The sequence below is a fragment of the Podarcis liolepis genome (assembly GCF_965112155.1).
Source record: "Podarcis liolepis genome assembly, chromosome: 12".
NCBI classification, from domain to species: Eukaryota; Metazoa; Chordata; class Lepidosauria; order Squamata; family Lacertidae; genus Podarcis; species Podarcis liolepis.
Genome location: NC_139563.1, coordinates 8,927,860 through 8,947,797, shown reverse-complemented (window position 1 = coordinate 8,947,797; position 19,938 = coordinate 8,927,860). Strand labels below are relative to the sequence as shown.

General features: G+C 47.1%; 1 protein-coding gene across 1 annotated transcript in view; it reads right to left on the bottom strand.

Moving 5' to 3' along the window:
* Positions 1 to 16,231, bottom strand: part of VILL (villin like) — a 44,391-nt gene extending 28,160 nt beyond the window's left edge. Inside the window, exons 1-3 of the mRNA XM_083466762.1 lie at positions 15,957 to 16,231; positions 6,708 to 6,787; positions 542 to 616 (exon numbers count right to left, since the gene is read on the bottom strand). Of these exons, the coding sequence (XP_083322888.1) occupies positions 542 to 616; positions 6,708 to 6,785 (153 nt within the window). The 5' untranslated portion in view covers positions 6,786 to 6,787; positions 15,957 to 16,231. The remainder of the gene's footprint in view (positions 1 to 541; positions 617 to 6,707; positions 6,788 to 15,956) is intronic.
* Positions 16,232 to 19,938: the final 3,707 nt, after the last annotated feature.

The following is a 19,938-nucleotide window of genomic DNA, read 5'->3' as shown; positions in this document are numbered from 1 at the left end:
TGTTGCTCAGTCCCTGCTCCTGCCAATCTAGCAGTTCGAAAGCACCTCAAAGTGCAAGTAGATAAATAGGTACCGCTCCGGCGGGAAGGTAAACGGCGTTTCTGTGCGCTGCTCTGGTTCGCCAGAAGCGGCTTAGTCATGCTGGCCACGTGACCCGGAAGCTGTTCACTGGCTCTCTTGGCCATTAAAGCGAGATGAGCGCCGCAACCCCAGAGTCGCTTCAAAGCTGAGCACCAGCCAGGGATGGATTTAGGTTTGATGAGGCCCTAAGCTACTGAAGGTAACGGGGTCCTTTATATGTCCAGCTGACCTTTGTCCACAACAAATTGTGGCTGTTTTTTGTGTTGAACATATGCTATATGGTAATTAATGGACCCAACAGGTATCTAAAGCCATTTGCACATAACAAAATATGTATTTAATGAAAGTACCGCATTGCAGAGGGTTGGTCTAGATGGCCTTCGGGATCCCTTGCAACTCTAGGGTTCTGTGATTGTATGATTCATTCCCACCCTATGGCACCATTAGCAGAGCTACTTACGTTTAAGATGATGTAACAGTCCCCTTCGAAAAAGCTCCCGTAGGCCTTCTCAGGAAGAGGCACCATTTTCATTTTCTAAAATAACAACAACAAACAACAGAAGCATAAAAATCCAGTTAAGAAGATACGCAGAGATGGGATGACAGCGTTCACTGTAGGAGATTCAGTTCTACAGCCAAAAGGTGGGGAGATGGCTAAGAAAACGTTAATAAATCCACAAAGAATTTGTATAAAATAATGTGAACACAAGGAAGCCAACATGTTTAAATAACAGTAGCAGTTGTTGTTGTTTTCAGTGATTCATTGTGTTTTAGAATACATCAGTCTCAAGCTTATGTGCAAGGACAGTTCCTTAAACCGTGTTAGTATTTTAACTTTTGAATGCTTTAAAGTAAGGCTGTAAAATTTTATGGATTTTATTGTTTTATCTTTTTGTAATCTGCTTCGAAGTCCCCCACCTACAATCAAGGGGTGTATAATTTTTGTGAAATAGATAAGCAAACCTTTCTGCAAACCCTACCCTCCCTCCTTGCCAAAGTTTCCGCAAATGGAGGCTCAACATACACAACTGGAAGATTTCACACATCCTTCTCGGCTTAATTCATCGTGAAAAGTTTTCCGCTTCACCTCTAGCCCGAATTGCAAAACTGGACAAACTTGTTCGGCAGAGAAGCAGGAAATAACGACGCGCTGACTTCTCCGACTTCAGCCTAGGTCACGAAAGGGTGGAGGCAGGTGTGCTTGTACATTTGGGCCTGTAAAATGGCAAGCCCAGATTCTTCCCTTTTTTAAAGCATTCTGGATTGATCTGGCAAGACTTTGGTATAGTGGGCCAAAGTTAACCAAAGACAACTTAAAGTCAACTAGAAATTTAATAAACAAAAGAAACACCACAGCCTTTTTAACATAGGGAGTATTGTTTTTCGTTCTGCATTTTTGCCGTTTTACGTTGTAAACCGCCCTGTGATTCTCAGATGAAGGGCAGTATAGAAATGTAATAAAACAAAAAGCAAATAAAAATCCCATAGCAAACGATTCCAGAATCAGAACAACGAGTCCTATCTTTATTTCTGGCAGAGTGCAACTGCTTTCAACTGCTGGGTGACAGGCAGAAATCTAAACGGTGAACCTTCACCCAAAACCTTCCCATTCCAAAGGGTGGCTATCACGCCGTCAGGAAAGCAAACTTGTAAGCCTGCTCCAGGGGAGCTTTTATAGGCGAGAGTTAATTTCAGTGCAATAATGTACTAAATCTGACCAACCTAGGCCAATGATTGAGGACTAGTAAATTTGCAGACTCACTTGCGAGGCTGGACATTTTAAAAAAATAAATCCATTTCAGAGATGGAGGACTGAGGTCCATCTCCAGCCATCTGTTCCCCTGGGCCATGTTTGCAGAATTCTTTAGGGAGCTGCTGGCCTTTGCACCAAGGCACAAGGAAACGAAGTCAGATGATCTGGGAAGAATGAAGTTGCTGTTCTGGGCAGCTTGGGAACAGACTCCCAGGAGGCAGCTTTCGAACCCGGAGCCAATTCACATGGAGCTCATATGCATTTCAGGGTTTTGACTAGCCAGCACATGCCTAGGCTGAGGCCAAGCAGGAATGCTACGGAGTGAAGCTGTCATGAAGTCCATGTTAAATGTTTCCTTATCCGGAGGTGTAAGAAAAACGTTTTTGGAAGAGCTGTAATAATATGCTCATCTTCTTTCTCACCAACTGGCAGACATCACCTTCTTGAAATTTCCAGAAGCTTGCATTCAGAAGCATTGCTCCCCCAGTTGTAGAGGCAGAGCCATCCTATAGGGTTGCCATATTTCAATAAGTGAGCTTTTTTTAAGAGATGGAAATTGCCCCAAAACGACACGGCTGACATCGCTTGCAACCTTACATCATGCCTAGAGGCCATGAATAGCTTTCTCCTCCAATGACATCTGGTGACCTGCGGGCTCCCCACACCAGATTAACAAGCTGGAGAAGGACCAAAACAACACATTGTTTACCAGTCAGGTTAGCCTAAAGGTCACTTTTGTTGTTTAGTCGTGTCCGACTCTTCGTGACCCCCTGGACCAGAGCACGCCAGGCACTCCTGTCTTCCACTGCCTCCTGCAGTTTGGTCAAACTCATGCTGATAGCTTCGAGAACACTGTTCCACCATCTCGTCCTCTGTCGTCCCCTTCTCCTTGTGCCCTCCATCTTTCCCAACATCAGGGTCTTTTCCAGGGAGTCTTCTCTTCTCATGAGGTGGCCAAAGTATTGGAGCCTCAGCTTCAGGATCTGTCCTTCCAGTGAGCACCCAGGGCTGATTTCCTTAAGAATACAGTGGTGCCCCGCAAGACGAATGCCTCGCAAGACGGAAAACTCGCTAGACGAAAGAGTTTTCCGTTTTGGAGGTGCTTCGCTAGACGAATTTCCTATGGGCTTGCTTCGCAAGACGACAATGTCTTGCGGGTTCCTGCTGGTTTTTTTCCTCCCCCCCCCTTTTTCTAAGCCGCTAAGCCGCTTATCAGCTGATCCGATCAGCAGATAAGCCAATAGCCGCTTATAGCGCTAATAGCGCTAATCCTTTAATCCGTCAATGGGCTTGCTTTGCAAGACGAAAAAACCGCTAGACGAAGAGAATCACAGAACAGATTCTTTTCGTCTTGCGAGGCACCACTGTATAGAGGTTTGATCTTCTTGCAGTCCATGGGACTCTCAAGAGTCTCCTCCAGCACCATAATTCAAAAGCATCAATTCTTCGGTGATCAGCCTTCTTTATGGTCCAGCTCTCACTTCCCTGTTGCAAAGGTGTTGTTGTTGTTGCTGCTGCTGCTGCTGTTACAGTTTATATACTGCCCTTTACTAAAAGATCTCAGGGCAGTGTACAACATTAAAAACACATAACGAAACATCAACAATAAAACATAGTTGAAAACACAGTAAAAAGAATATTGGCAGACAGTATAATCCTCATAATAAAAGTCCTGTTTTGTATGATTACATGTGCAATCACAACGGTTGTGTTATTCAATATGTGTGTATGAGAAAACAAAATATATTGAGGAGTTTAGCTATCTGACAAGGACTCCTTCCTGCCTCTGTTCCTTCCACCTCCCTCCCTCTTGTGAACTTTTTCCGATGGTGTGAGAACAGTCTTAGATGTCTTGAGAACATTGGCAAGAGGTGACACTCCATACACAGTTGCCTTAATCAGTTGTGGCGGATAATTCTGGGTACCTTCTTTGATGTTGGCCATTGTTTTGAGAAAGTGAGGCATTGGCAGGGGGTGGCTATCTATAAAATCGGATGGTTTGGGCAGAGTTTCTTCAAAGCTTGTGCACAGACTCGTTGGCCGCCTGGCCGTGCAAACTGAGGCTACCTGGGGAAGCCGCTTCTTCGCTTCTTGAGGGCTTCCAAGTGGCAGATTGAAGTGCTTAAGTGCTTGGTATGTATACATTGTTTGCTGTTTTAGAATAAAGCCTTTCATCTTCTCACTCACTTGTGTATTGCTTCTGAATTTCACTTTAAAAGAACCACCTTGCCTTTGGCAAGACAGTATGTGCAGCTAATTAATGCATAATTTAACAACCCAATTAAAATGAAAAGGGGAGCTCTGCCACACGACCTTTTCATCAAGCATTTATTCTGATTTGCTTGCCCAAAGCTTACGCGGCAGTTAGACTTTACTGAGCTTTCATTCTGATTTGTCTGTGGGGAGTATATATGACAACGAGCATTCGTCTCAATAAAATAATAATAATAATAATAATAATAATAATAATAATAATAATAATAATATATTTATACCCCGCCCATCCAGCTGGGTTTCCCCAGCCACTCTGGGCGGCTTCCAACAAAATATTAAAATACAATAGTCCATCAAACATTAAAAGCTTCCCTAAACATGGCTGCCTTCAGATGTCTTCAGATTTGCCTGTGAGGTGTTTCTACATCTTCCCATAAATCATTTGTTCATTCCACACTTCTCAGGGCATTCTCCTGTCGCTTTCCTAACTGCAAAAAGCCCACACTCAGATCCACTTCAGGTGCACAAACTGAAATTTCTGCTATGCGCCTGAGTCTCTCCTGCAAAATACTAACAGCCTGAGGAGTAGACACCGTGTTGTATCACCCTGCAAAAAATACAGGCAGTGTACGGAGGATGCTGGCTGTACCAGTGGCGTAGCGTGGGTTCTCAGCACCCGGGGCAAGGCAAGTAATTTGCGCCCCCTAACCCGTGGATTTTAGCACTCGAGTCTCTTCCGCCCCCCCAGATGTTGCGCCAGGTGCAGCAGGCCCCCCCTGCACCCCCCACGCTACGCCACTGCTCCCACCACAAGTCTTCAGGACAGCCATCCGAAGGCTGGCGCGGGGAGAAGGTCTCTCCGCCCCACCGCCAGGCTTCGGAGCAGCCTTCCGAAGGCTGCCAGTGAGGCGGAGAGAAGCCTGGCGGCGGGAGGAGGCCTCTCTGCCCCACCGCCAGCCTTCGGAGCAGCCTTACGAAGGCTGGCGGCGGGAGGAGGTCTCTCCACCCCACCGCCAGGCTTCGGAGGAGCCTTCCGAAGGCTGGCGGTGGGGCGGAGAGACCTCCTCCCGCCGCCAGGCTTCGGAGCAGCCTTTCGCTTACCGTATTTTTCGCTCTATAACACGCACCTGACCATAACACGCACGTAGTTTTTAGAGGAGGAAAACAAGAAAAAAATATTCTAAACGAAACAGTGGATGTATGATTTTTGTGGTTCATGCTGTGGCCACAGATGTGATCTGACGGTGAGTTTGGGGTAGCCCAATGCAAAAATCCTGAGGATCCATGTGGATCCATGCTTTGTAACCACGTTTTTGCGCCATTGCAGCCCCATGAAACAGTGGGTGCGTGTGTGTGTTTTGGTGCAGGCTGTAGCCATGCATATGCTATATGATCTGATGGTGAACTTGGGGTGACCCAGTGCAAAAATCCTGAGGATCCATGTGGATCCGTGCTTTGTAACCACATTTTAAGTGGGGAGGGAAGGAAAAGTATTAAAGGGAGAAGGAACACGCGTGGGGTGGGTGGAGAAGGATGTGGCTAATAATGCAGGAGAGGGGTCTAAGGGGACAAGGAACACGCGTGGGGTGGGTGGAGAAGGATGCTGCTAATGATGAAGGAGAGGGGTCTAAGGGGAAAAGGAGCTCGCGTGGGGTGGGTGGAGAAGGATGCTGCTAATGATGAAGAAGAGGGGTCTAAGGGGAAAAGGAGCTCGCATGGGGTGGGTGGAGAAGGAGCTTTTCGGAGAGCTGAGCGGGGAGGGGGGAGGGAAAGAGCACTGTTGCTTTAAAGGAGCCAACCGGACAGCAGCCACTTACAGCAGTGTAAGCAGCTCCTTTCCTCTCCCGCTTTGCTCCTTCTCTCCCTCTTTGCTGCTTTACACAGCTAATGGTGAATCCCCTGCAACCCAAGTCCTGCTCAGCGGATCAGCTGAGACGCTGGGAGAATTGTAATTTCCCCCTCTCCCTCATCCCGTGCCCTCCTGTCCCCAGCAGCCTTTTAAAAAACTTTTTTACTGGTTTTCACTGCGCTCGTGGCTCAGAGCCCTCCTGTGCCCTGCCGTCCCTCTGCAGCCTCATTGCTCCGTTTAGAGCGCACGGACCTTTGCTAGCTGAGGCTGCAGCAGCTGTTGCTGGCTACGCGGCGCTTTTTCCGCCTCGCTATGGCTCCCGTCTGTCCCTCCTCGCGTGTAAGCGGCTGCTGCCCGCTTTGCTGGCATGGCTCTCCTTCCCTCCCTCCTCCTCAGCTCCACCCCCTCCTCCTGGCTGTAAAGCAAGCAAAGTTAGAGCCGTGCAAAGCCCTGCAAGCAGCTCCCGCTTTGCTTGACTGACGGCAGCCATGGATCCAGTGAGTGCATTCGCTCTGTAACACGCACAGGCATTTTCCCTTCCTTTCTAGGAGCAAAAAAGTGTGTGTTTTGGAGCGAAAATTACGGTAATTCCCAGCAAGCAATTAGCAGGCTCGCTCCACCTCCTCCTCCTCCCGGCTTTGCTGCTGCTGCTGCTGCGCGGCTCTTTTCCTCCACCTACGGCGCGCTGCGCCTTGGAGAGGTTCCCGCTTCCTCGAGGGGGGCCGGCCAAACGCGCCCCCCCAAATGTTGCGCCTGGTGCGGCCGGCACCCCTGGCACCCCCCACGCTACGCCACTGGGCTGTACTATACCTCTATGGTCCATATCTGGAGGCCTGGCTTCCTCTCAATATTGGGGAGTCCCACGTCTGCTTCAGCGTCAGCCATCATTACTGAAAAAGAGAAAAAAGAAGAGGTGAAGGTTTTCTTTTTAAAAAGGACATTTTGATGAAATGAAAGGCAGCAAGGTGTCGTGGCCTTCTCAGTGATGGCTCCGACCTGGTGGAATGCTCTGTCCCATGAGAGCAGGGCCCTGCAGGATTTAACTTCCTTCCACAGGCCTGTAAGACAGAGCTATTCCGCCTGGCTTTCAATTTGAACTTAGCCTGATATTTTATTCCCCTTTCCATCCTTCCCCCTCCTCTTTTTATGAAGATTACCCGCTCTGGGATCTCACAGCTAATTCTCCCCTGGTCTCCTCGCTGGCCCAAATAGGACTAATTTAGCCAGCTAGCCCTGGTGATCATCTACTGTTTATTGGATGGATTTCCCCCCTAAATTGATTTTTGAATTCTGAATTTATTGTTATTCACGTTTTATACTGTATTTTATGCTGTTTTTTGTTGCATCGATTGTTTTAAATTTGTTGTTAGACGCCCTGAGCCTGATTTTCTGAACCGGGAAGGGCGGGGTATAAATAAAAAAAAATTATTATTTATTATTTTAGCATCCTTTATGCAGGAATGGCAAACAGTATCATGAGCTCTGTTGCCAACATTTCTAGCAGGTGGCAGGGGGAATGATCAGCTGCAAATTGCTGCGGATCAAACTACAGTGGTACCTTGGTTCCCAAACTTAATCCGTTCCGGAAGTCTGTTCCAAAACCAAAGCGTTCCAAAACCAAGGCCTGCTTTCCCATAGAAAGTAATGCAAAATGATTAATTCGTTCCAGACTTTTAAAAACAGCCCCTAAAGCAGCAATTTAACATGAATTTTACTATCTAACAAGACCATTGATCCATAAAAAGAAAGCAATAATCAATGTATTGTACTATAAAATAAATAAGACAGTATTGTAGATGACCAAAAAAAAATCCTTACGTGCACTTATAGTCATTGTTTGGGGCTTATATCCATTTCTGCAGTCACACAATCAATCAATCAATCAATCAATCAATCAATCAATCAGTAGCTGAACTGGGTTCCACACAGTCACAAAAACAAGTCACAGTCAAATAAACAAAAAAAGCCACACAAACAAAAATGCAAAATTTTTAGCAAAAACAAAAGCTCCAAATATCACCTCTGTGTTGTGTGGGTACTCAGGACTCAACAGCCGACAGACTCAATAGAAAGCCTCTGATAAGCAGCGGGGGGCTCAATTTACAAACGAAACACACTCAACAGGAAGTTCTGCTTCTAAGGCAAAGTTCACAAACCAGAACACCTACTTCTGCAGCGTTCTTAATCCAAGTTGTTCACAAACTAAGCTGCTTTAAAAGCAAGGTACCACTGTACCGTTAAACACACAGGAACAAGGGCCAGTTGAACACCTGACCTCCCTAATCAATACATCAAGAATGGATTCCTAGAAGGTCATTTTTCCAGCATTCCCTTCTCCAAACTTTTGCATCCGTTTCTGATTTATTTATTTTTAAGTCCTCTTGAAAATTCATTAGCATTTTAATGCATATTTCTCCTAACACACACCCTTCACATGCAATTTCCCCGATACATGCATTTTTACAGTAAGCTGAAGCCAATTTCTCCCCATCCTTTTGCCAGAGGTATACTGCCATTGCATTTGAAAGCTCCAAACTTAGAGAGAATAGCCGATAGCCACCAGCGCACTGATTCTCCAAGATTTTTGTCAGCCTTTCCCAAAGCCAGCATGCAGAACAACATCCTGAAGCAAAAGGATCCGCAGCTAAGGGTGAGTAGCCTTGCAAATCATTTATCCTGAATTTTTATAGTTCCAGAAAACTCTCCAAGCTGAAATTCCTCACGGCAGACCGGAAGCATTTCAGATTAAAAAGTTGGACTCCCTAATAGCCTTCCCCTTAAAAGCTTCTATTTTAATGCAGTTCCGTTGATCGTGTCACCTGTTTCAGATTTGCTTGTCGTCAAGCAAACAAAGAGGTAGACACACGAAACTCCGTTGCATTTCATTTTCACATCAGCATTCTTTGCACATTTAAATTCCACATTGATCTGAGTCTATCCTTCCTGCTTCCACTGTTTCCTGGTTTTTTGTTAAGGTGTTTGAAATGACAGCCAGTAATGCTCCCATGTTCCAAACAGCTTAGGCAGAAGGTCAAACCGTTTTTCTGGCATGAGCTGCAACAGGAAATAGGTGGGAGGAAGACACACTGTCTCTGAATCATTGCAAACAATTTCTTCACTTCTCCTTTTCTGTGGAATTGACATTGATCCTTATTTCAGAGGAACTAATCAACTCATCAGTGACAAGCTGTTGTGGTTTGAGGTTTCATCCACCCAGTGCTTTTTTCCTAAAAATATATATATTTAGCGGTATTCTCATTTTCCTGTTGTTGTTGTTGTTTAGTCGTTTAGTTTTGTCCGACTCTTCATGACCCCCTGGACCAGAGCACGCCAGGCACTTCTGTCTTCCACTGCCTCCCGCAGTTTGGTCAAGCTCATGTTCGTAGCTTCGAAAACACTATCCAACCATCTCGTCCTCTGTCGTCCCCTTCTCCTTGTGCCCTCCATCTTCCCCAACATCAGGGTCTTTGCCAGGGAGTCTTCTCTTCTCATGAAGTGGCCAAAGGATTGGAGCCTCAGCTTCAGGATCTGTCCTTCCAGTGAGCACTCAGGGCTGATTTCCTTCAGAATGGATAGGTTTGATCTTCTTGCAGTCCATGGGACTCTCAAGAGTCTCCTCCAGCACCATAATTCAAAAGCATCAATTCTTCAGTGATCAGCCTTCTTTATGGTCCAGCTCTCACTTCTACTGGGAAAACCATAGCTTTAACTATACGGACCTTTGTTGGCAAGGTGATGTCTCTGCTTTTTAAGATGCTGTCTAGGTTTGTCATTGCTTTTCTCCCAAGAAGCATATTGAAATACTGCCCTTCAATGAGGCCAAACTTAGATTCACAAAATGTTTAGAGGTCTTCTTCTTCTTCTTTGGCGATCACTCGTAGCCGAGTAAGATTGTCTTCCATAAACACAGTTTTAACAATGAGTCCATAAGTGACTGTGGAGGCCAGTTCTGGATCCACACGTCCTTCCACAGTGGGGACATTGGTTTCCGGGCAGGAGTTGATCACGGTGTGGATTTGCCAAGCGTGCCGTCCTCTTAGCACGTTTCTCCCTGGCGTCCTGATTTCGAGTGTCTTCAAAGCCCATGACACCTTTGGTAAAGGCTGTTCTCCAACTGGAGCGCTCGCAGGCCAGTGTTTCCCAGTTGTTGGTCAAAATGCTGCACCAACAAGTATAAAATAACCCCTCTGCAGCACCACAAATCCAACTCAATGTTTAGGGCTATGTGTACCCCCGTGTACCCCCAGAAAAAGCATTGCATCCACCTACAGGAACCTGCCTTGCACCGAGTTCAAATCTGTGGACCATCCATCTCTGTATTGACTGCACCAAGGGGCCAGCAAACACAATGCCTTCCAAATGCCTCCAGCTTCCACCAGCTGGTGTGGGGGATTCCCTGGTCCTGAATGGGGTAACTGTGCCCCTGAAGGACCAGGTGTGCAGCCTGGGAGTCATTTTGGACTCACAGCTGTCCATGGAGGCACAGCTCAATTCTGTGTCCAGGGCAGCTGTCTAACAGCTCCATCTGGTATGCAGGCTGAGACCCTACCTGCCCGCAGACTGTCTCGCCAGAGTGGTGCATGCTCTAGTTATCTCCCGCTTGGACTACTGCAATGCGCTCTACGTGGGGCTACCTTTGAAGGTGACCCAGAAACTGCAATTAATCCAGAATGCGGCAGCTAGACTGGTGACTGGGAGCGGCTGCCGAGACCACATAACACCAGTCCTGAGAGATCTGCATTGGCTCCCAGTACGTTTCCCAGCGCAATTCAAAATGTTGGTGTTGACCTTTAAAGCCCTAAACAGCCCTGGCCCAGTATACCTGAAGGAGCATCTCCACCCCAATTGTTCAGCCCAGACACTGAAGTCCAGCGCCGAGGGCCTTCTGGCAGTTCCCTCATTGTGAAAAGTGAGGTTAGCAGACAGAGGGCCTTCTTGGTAGTGGCGCCCGCCCTGTGGAACGCCCTCCCTTCAGATGTGAAGGAAATAAGCAGCTATCCTATCTTTAAAAGACATTTGAAGGCAGCCTTGTTTAGGGAAGTTTTTAATATTTAATGCTGTATGTTTTTAACACTCGATTGGGAGCCCCCCAGAGTGGCTGGGGAAACTCAGCCAGATGGGCGGGGTATAAATAATAAATTATTATTATTGTATATTATTATTGATGATGTCATATGGTGTGACGGGCCCCATCGTTCCTTGGCATCTGACATCACATGCAAGACGCATTGGGTCGCCCAGCCGGGCACCCACAGTGAAAAGTTTGTGGGTGCCTTGGCACCCAGGGCCCTCCCCAGAGATGGCGCCAATGGCCCCAGCCAACATGGCCAATGGTCAGGGATGATGGGAGTTGTAGTCTGACAACATCCAGAGGGTGCCATATTGGCTGCACTTGGTCTATGCCAGGCTTCCTCAACCTTGGCCCTCCAGATGTTTTTGGCCTACAACTCCCATGATCCCTAGCTAGCAGGACCAGTAGTCAGGGATAATGGGAAATGTAGTCTCAAAACATCTGGAGGGCCGAGGCAGAGGAAGCCTGGTCTATGCTGACTGGGAGAGGCTCTGTAGGGTTTCAGACAGGATTCCTTCCTATCTCCTGCGATCTGGCCCTTGTAGCCGCAAGGGATTGAAGCCGGGCTCTTCTGCATTCAAATCATACACTCCATACCATTCCTCAGATGAAAACAGAGACATTTCTCACACACCCCACCTCAACTGACGCCCCTTGATCCCCTCCATTTTTGAGCAGAAGAAGAGGGACGAATGCCACCACCGCTTCACCAATGAGACACAGCACACCCGCCCTCCACCGTCCTGAGAAAATCCCCTAACCTGGCTTTTATTTTTATTTTGTTCTTTGGCAGATTTGCAGAAAAGAAGGACAGACACTAAGAAATTAATTTAAGAAAGGGGCAAGATTAGACGTGGTTGCACACACAAAAAAAACATAGGGCAAACGTCAGCTGAAATGGGTGTGTGATTCTGATTCCCAGGGGGAGAGGGTGGTCCAACTGCTTCCCCTTCTTTGTATAACCAAGCTGGATCCCTCAACTTCTTGCGCTGTCCTTCAGAGACTTAGGCCGCATCTGCGCAGAGCATTTCAAGCAGTATCACACCACTTTAAACAGCCACACTTGTACCATACACTTAAAGCACTACGATGCTGCTTTAAACCATCATGGGTCCCCCAAAGGATTATGGGAGTTGTAGATAGTTACAAGCTCTGGGAGTTTTCAGGAGACCCCTATTGCCCTCACAGAGCAACCATTTCCTGAGTTCCCTGGGGAAAGGGATTGCCTGTTAAAACTGGTAGTTCTGTGAGCGGATTAGGGGCTCTCCTGGCAACTCTGAACCAACCACAACTCCCATAATTCTTTGGGGGAAAGCCATGCTTGTTTAAAGTGGCATCACAGAGCCGGTTTCCCCAAACTTGAGAATTCTGCTGTTGTTGGACTACAATTCCCACCATCCCTGACCACTGGTCCTGCTCTCCCGACTCTTTGTGACCCCCTGGACCAGAGCACGCCAGGCACTCCTGTCTTCCACTGCCTCCCGCAGTTTGGTCAGACTCATGCTGGTAGCTTCGAGAACACTGTCCCATCATCTCGTCCTCTGTCGTGCCCTTCTCCTTGTGCCCTCCATCTTTCCCAACATCAGGGTCTTTCCCAGGGAGTCTTCTCTTCTCATGAGGTGGCCAAAGTATTGGAGCCTCAGCTTCACGATCTGTCCTTCCAGTGAGCACTCAGGGCTGAGTCGGACACAACTAAATGACTAAACAACAACAACAACAAGGTGTCCTTGTAGGGCTGCTAGATTCTTTTTTAGGGGCTCCTATGCTTAAATGTGTTGAATTTCTGCAACATCAGATTGCCTTTCTCATCACTTGCTGCCAGAGTTTCCCCAACTGTTGGAAACTGCTGTTCTCTTCCATGGCAATGCCTCCCGGCCTCCTTCTCCTTGGGGAATCAACCTGGAAGCAACAGGATCACCTCCGCTCTGAAACCTGCAGACTTCTCCACACAGCCGCCTGGGAAGGCTTTAGCAACCGTTGCCACCAAGTCCTTGGGGAGGAATGTCATGGGAGGGAGGGAGGCAGAGAAAGGGAGGAAGGAGAAGGGCTCGCTTGTTTGAGCTGTGGCGGGCAGGGGAGTCCACCTTGCTTTGCCTAGAACCAGCAGGAACGGGATAGAACAGGCCCTGCGAATTACTTCTCTCCCCTGGGGCTTATCGGAGCAAAAATCAGCCTGATTTTGCTATTGAAAAGGGAAGAGCTGGTGTTGCAGGCTGTGTGCTGGAAGAGGGAGCTCTGTGCCAATGGCTTCTTGAAATCCCACTGCCCCCCTGACTTGAGGGCAGAGGAACTGGAAGGGATGGTGGCGGCAAGGAGCAATTTCGCCCAATTTCTCCAGAAGAGGGGAAATTCTCAGATCTGGGGCACCACATCAATAGTGGCAAGAACATCCACAGTCTCCCTCTCTCTCTCTCTCACACACACACAGCAACAACTTGTGTTGCCCCCATTTCGAATCCTCCACAATGTTCCAGGATGTTGTGAAGGGGTGGAGAGAAATGGAGAATATTCAGGGGAAAGTCTGAATATTCAGGCATTCTCTGAGAGAAATGTCTTCTCCCATTGGCTCCCAGTACGTTTCCAAGCACAATTCAAAGTGTTGGTGCTGACCTTTAAAGCCCTAAACGGCCTCGGTCCTGTATACCTGAAGGAGCGTCTCCACCCCCATCGTTCAGCCCAGACACTGAGGTCCAGCACCGAGGGCCTTCTGGTGGTTCAGTCACTGCAAGAAGCCAAGTTACAGGGAACCAGGCAGAGGGCCTTCTCAGTAGTGGCACCCGCCCTGTGGAACGCCCTCCCACCAGATGTCAAAGAGAAGAACAACTACCAGACATCTGAAGGCAGCCCTGTTTAGGGAAGCTTTTAATGTTTAACCGGCCACTGTATTTTAATACTTTGTTGGAAGCTGCCCTGGGTGGCTGGGGAGACCCAGCCAGATGGGCGGGGTATAAATAAATCATCATCATCATCATCATCATCATCAATGCTTTCTCCCGCTCCAGAAGGTAGGACCCGAACCAATGGCCTTAAGTAACAAGAAAGGAGATTACAGCTAAACATCAGAAAGAAATTTCTGACAGTAAGAGCTGTTCAACAGTGGAATGGACTCCCTCAACAGGTTCCTTCCTGTTGTTGTTTTTTTTAAAAAAGCAGAGGTTAGATGGCCATCTGTCAGGAATGCTTTAGCTGAAATTCCTGTGTTGCAGGAGGGTTGGACTAGATGACCCTTGTGGTCCCCTCCAACTCTACAATTCTATGAAATTCCTACTTGGCTGTAGTAGGAAGTGCTTTTTGGTTCTGCAACATTCACCAACACTCTTATCAGAGCCATCGTACTGGCCCAAATTCTAACAAAATTCATTTTTAAAAAACAAACCCCTTAAACACTTTAAATGCTTCGAGAAATATTATGAAGCTGGTCTAGGGAGGAGGCAGGCAAAATGAGAGAGAGAGAGAGAGAGAGAGAGAGCGCACGCAATGGATTGGTTTCCCCATCAGAGTTTTGCAGGAGTGGTTGATATGGTGAGGGAATGCTGTGCAGCTGCCAACCTGACACCAGCATCACTGCTGCTTACCTGGGTGTGGCAGGGACGAGGCCCCTGGAAGCTTGGCTAAGAATGAGTGTGGCCCTCAGGCCCAACACTGCATATGGATGTATGGCCGCCATTTTGGCCAGGAATTCAGTGGCACTGGAAGGGCTACAGCAACAGCTTAACAAATATTGCCTGCCCCCCAGCAGTCTGCAACTGATTCCCTGCCCAATTCTGCCTTTGTTACTATGTGGAAAAATAAGTTCGATTGCACCTTTTGTCAATATTATCTTTAGCAAAGTTTCCCACGTTCGGAAATACACATACTCGACTTCCTCTTTACTACATTAAACAGTTTGTGCTCTCGGCTAGCACTGCCTTAAAAAAATAGCCCAGTGCCCCTTCTAAGATACTATCCAGTGTTACTCTGAAGTAAACCGTCACATAAAGAGTCCAGGTCTTCTTGAGGCTGCTTTGCATCTCAAATTAATAGGGCACATGAGGGAAGAGGAACCATTGTAGAAAAACCAGGCGACAGAGGTCCTTGTATTTGTGTATGCAGCCAAATTATTTCATTTATTTTTTTAAAAAAAACTGGACACAAGGCAAGCTGTGATATTTAGCTGATCTGTTGCTTGGGCTACAGGAATCCTTTATCAATTGAGAAAATCTAGACAATCTCTTCTTCCCCCTTCCTGCACTCTGAAACAAGAAGTGTACAGAACAACTTTTAAATTAAACCCAGCTCCTGCCGCAAGTCAGATGAGTCACCGACGCTGAACAAAACAGAGATAATTACTTGTTGTGTGAAAGTCAAAGCAATTAGACTGCGCTGGAAGAAAAAGCCAGCTATTGTCTTGGAAATATGTTATGTATGTATTCGGTTTGGAAAGGTTTTCCTCTACCGTCCAGCAAAAGGCGTAGAACACAATTTCCAATGGTGCAATTAAAAACAGTAATTTCTGCAAATCTTGCTGAAGAAGATTCAGCTGACCCCTTTCCCCCTTTATTAGCGACACCACGGGAAGAAGAAATCTACAAACACACCCCGCCACGCTGGGAAAGGTCCCAGTCTGCACCTCTCATATTTCGGCCTGACAGCACGCTACTCTTAGAAGCATAGGTGCCCTAAGGCGAGGAAACATGGCAACCCCTATAAATGCAGCAGGAAAACACAGATCTAAATGCTGCCTTCAAATCAAACACTTGGGAAGAAGTAGCCCTTTCTCCCTTGGATTGGATTCGATCCAAATAAACCGGTTTGCTTCTAAAGTCACTTTGTGAGTTTCTGTGTCATCCTGTCCTTTGCAGGGACTTTAAAACAGGCCCCATTTCTTCCAAAGGGGGCAATAGCAGGCGACTTTTAACTACGCTTTGTCTGCAAACGGGCTGCCAAATGGGGCCACAGCCTCACACAGCTCTGTCCCTTGCCAAAGGAATTCTGGAGATTCCACTTACCTTCTTATCTCCTCCTTTTCCCCCCTGCCACCCCAAATGGACCACTGAGCAGATCGCCGGCTCCTGACACGCTCTCTCTCCTCCTGGGCTCCCTCTGGCAGAAGGGGGCATGGCAAAGAGGAAGGTAATTCAATAGTGTACTTAAGCAGGGCGGTGGAGACCAGCCTCCCGGCGAGTCACACCCATCCTCTCGCATGAGAATCGGCGGAGCAGCAGTCTGCAGCCAGGAACAGCTTTCGACGGAAAGTTTCAGCACTCCACAGAGCAAGCAAATGAAACCAAGGCTATTGCTGCTCTCTCGACTGGGCGAAACAGTTAGGCAGACCTTTCTCTCTCTCTGACACACAAACATTTTTTACCTAGGATGCTCTGTTAGGCATGCAGATGTGAGGCGGTGCATGTTTGCTGCCCAGCAAAGTTTTGACAAACTTTGAAATGCAGCTATCCTTCAAATGCACCGTCCTCTGAATTTTGTGTTGCTGTTCGCCAGCCGGAAAAAAAATGCACAATGTGAGCATAAAAACACAGATATTTGCAAAAATGATATTCGAAAAATTACTGTTTAATTGATTGCATTTGTATCCAACCTTTTTCCTTCAAAGGGCTGAAGGCGGCAAACATAGCTGTCAACGTTTCCCTTTTTTAAAGGGAATTTCCCTTATTCCGAATAGGATTCCTCGCAAGAAAAGGGAAAAGTTGACAGCTATGGTGGCAAACGTGGTTTTCCCTGCACTTCTCAGTGAATCCCCACAACAACCTTGTGAGGTAGGTTAGAGTTGAGAGACAGTGACTGGTCCAAAATCAGTGAGTGGGGGATTTGAACCCCAAACCTCCCACGTCCTTGTCTGACCTCTAACCACTACATCACACTGCATTGCATCAGGAAAAAAGACATATTGCAAAAATGTGTTTTAGGTAAGAATCCATAGGAACATGCGCATGGTATGGGCAGTGTTCACATCGGTGGGATGGCTCGGTCAGTAGAGCATGAGGCTCTGAATATCAGGGTCCTGGGTTCAAGCCCCATGTTGGGGGAAAATATCCCTGCATTGGAGGGAGGGTGAACTAGATGGTTCTCAGGGTTGCTTCCAGCTCTGCAAATCTGTGATTCTATCTGCTGGCGAGACATCACCTTGCCAACAAAGGTCCGTATAGTAAAAGCCATGGTTTTCCCAGTAGTGATGTATGGAAGTGAGAGCTGGACCATAAAGAAGGCTGATCGCCGAAGAATGGATGCTTTTGAATTATGGTGCTGGAGGAGACTCTTGAGAGTCCCATGGACTGCAAGAAGATCAAACCTCTCCATTCTGAAGGAAATCAGCCCTGAGTGCTCAATGGAAGGACGGATCCTGAAGCTGAGGCTCCAATACTTTGGCCACCTCATGAGAAGAGAAGACTCCCTGGAAAAGACCCTGATGTTGGGAAGTTCCACCCGCCCTGTGGAACGCCCTCCCAGCAGATGTCAAAGAGAAAAACAACTACCAAACTTTTAGAAGACATCTGAAGGCAGCCCTGTTTAGGGAAGCTTTTAATGTTTAATAGACTATTGTATTTTAATATTGTGTTGGAAGCCGCCCAGAGTGGCTGGGGAAACCCAGCCAGATGGGCGGGGTATAAATAATAAGTTGTTGTTGTTGTTGTTGTTGTTGTTGTTGTTGTTGTTGTTGTTTAGTCGTTTAGTTGTGTCCGACTCTTCATGACCCCATGGACCAGAGCACGCCAGGCACTCCTGTTTTCCACTGCCTCCTGCAGTTTGGTCAAACTCATGTTCGTAGCTTCGAGAACACTATCCAACCATCTCATCCTCTGCCGTCCCCTTCGCCTTGTGCCCTCCATCTTTCCCAACATCAGGGTCTTTTCCAGAGAGTCTTCTCTTCTCATGAGGCGGCCAAAGTATTGGAGTCTCAGCTTCAGGATCTGTCCTTCCAGTGAGCACTCAGGGCTGATTTCCTTCAGAATGGATCGGTTTGATCTTCTTGCAGTCCATGGGACTCTCAAGAGTCTCCTCCAGCACCATAATTCAAAAGCATCCATTCTTCGGTGATCAGCCTTCTTTATGGTCCAGCTTTCACTTCCCTACATCACTACTGGGAAAACCAGAGCTTTTACAATACGGACCTTTGCTGGCAAGGACCTTTGCTACTTTTTAAGATGCTGTCTAGGTTTGTCATTGCTTTTCTCCCAAGAAGCAGGCTTCTTTTAATTTCGTGACTGCTGTCACCATCTACAGTGATCATGGAGTCGAAGAAAGTAAAATCTCTCACTGCCTCCATTTCTTCCCCTTCTATTTGCCAGGAGGTGATGGGACCAGTGGCCATGATCTTCGTTTTTTGATGTTGAGCTTCAGACCATATTTTGCGCTCTCCTCTTTCAGCCTCATTAAAAGGTTCTTTAATTTCTCCTCACTTTCTGTCACCAAGGTTGTGTCATCTGCATATCTGAGGTTGTTGATATTTCTTCCGGCAGTCTTAATTCCGGCTAGGGATTCTGGGGGTGTAAATAAAAACATATATCCAAAAGACGGCACAGACTTTCCTTCCTACAGTGTGGTGTTGTGGTTAAGAGCGGTAGTCTCGTAATCTGGTGAACCGGGTTCGCTTCCCCGCTCCTCCACATGCAGCTGCTGGGTGACCTTGGGCTAGTCACACTTCTCTGAAGTCTCTCAGCCCCACTCACCTCACAGAGTGTTTGATGTGGGGGAGGAGGGGGAAGGAGGGGGAAGGAGAATGTTAGCCGCTTTGAGACTCCTTCGGGTAGTGATAAAGCGGGATATCAAATCCAAACTCTTCTTCCTAGGAACAACGAACCCTCAGTCAGTGCTTGGAACCTCCTGGAGTCTCTTGGAGATTGGGTTGGCATGTAACATACTAGGGTAAAGTGTGCATATGAGTGCATATTATAGTGAAAATGACATGCTCAAATGCATTGTACAGTGGTACCTCGGGTTAAGTACTTAATTCGTTCTGGAGGTCCGTTCTTAACCTGAAGCTGTTCTTAACCTGAAGCATCACTTTTAGCTAATGGGGCCTCCTGCTGCCACCGCACTGCCGGAGCACGATTTCTGTTCTCATCCTGAAGCAAAGTTCTTAACCTGAGGTACTATTTCTTGGTTAGCGGAGTCTGTAACCTGAAGCGTATGTAACCTGAAGCGTCTGTAACCCGAGGTACTACTGTACACCAAACGTAAGAGGCAAGTGGTCTGTTTTGTACACTTGCAACTTCCACTGTCAAAGAAGCACTTCTTCTAGACGGGATTTTCTGTTTGTGTATCCACATACTGACTGGCCTGGTTGTCGCATAATGCTAAGCCAAACTAAGTACAGTGGTACCTCGGGTTAAGAACTTAATTCGTTTTGGAGGTCTGTTCTTAACCTGAAACTGTTCTTAACCTGAAGCACCACTTTAGCTAATGGGGCTTCCTGCTGCTGCCGCGCCGCCGGAGCACGATTTCTGTTCTCATCCTGAAGCAAACTTCTTAACCCAAGGTACTATTTCTGGGTTAGCGGAGTCTGTAACCTGAAGCGTATGTAACCTGAAGCGTATGTAACCCGAGGTACCACTGTATTGGGGGGAAAGTGCTTTGCATGATATTGGAGAAATTTCATGAGGATTAATTTTCAGAAAAATGTCATGTACTCATGTGGGAAATTGGGAGAACTGAAGTTAAGATTGGAAAGATGAGAAACAGAGGGGAACCAAAATGGATAGATTTGCCATATTCAATCCAGGTAGGGCTGGGAGATGCTCCTTGAGAACATTCACCAGTCAGTGCAGATAATACTTAGCTATGGGTACCATCTGTGTATGCATGCTTAAAAAAAGAAAAATACAATTCTTAAAATAAATGTTGTGTGTCATTTCAAAAGAATAAAAACAAACAAACTGCTGTACATCACCTGGGTCTTTTTAGGGGGAAGGGACAAAAGACAGTTCATAAATAAATGCAAACTTTAAACCTTAAGCGGAAGGGATCTGTTCCTCC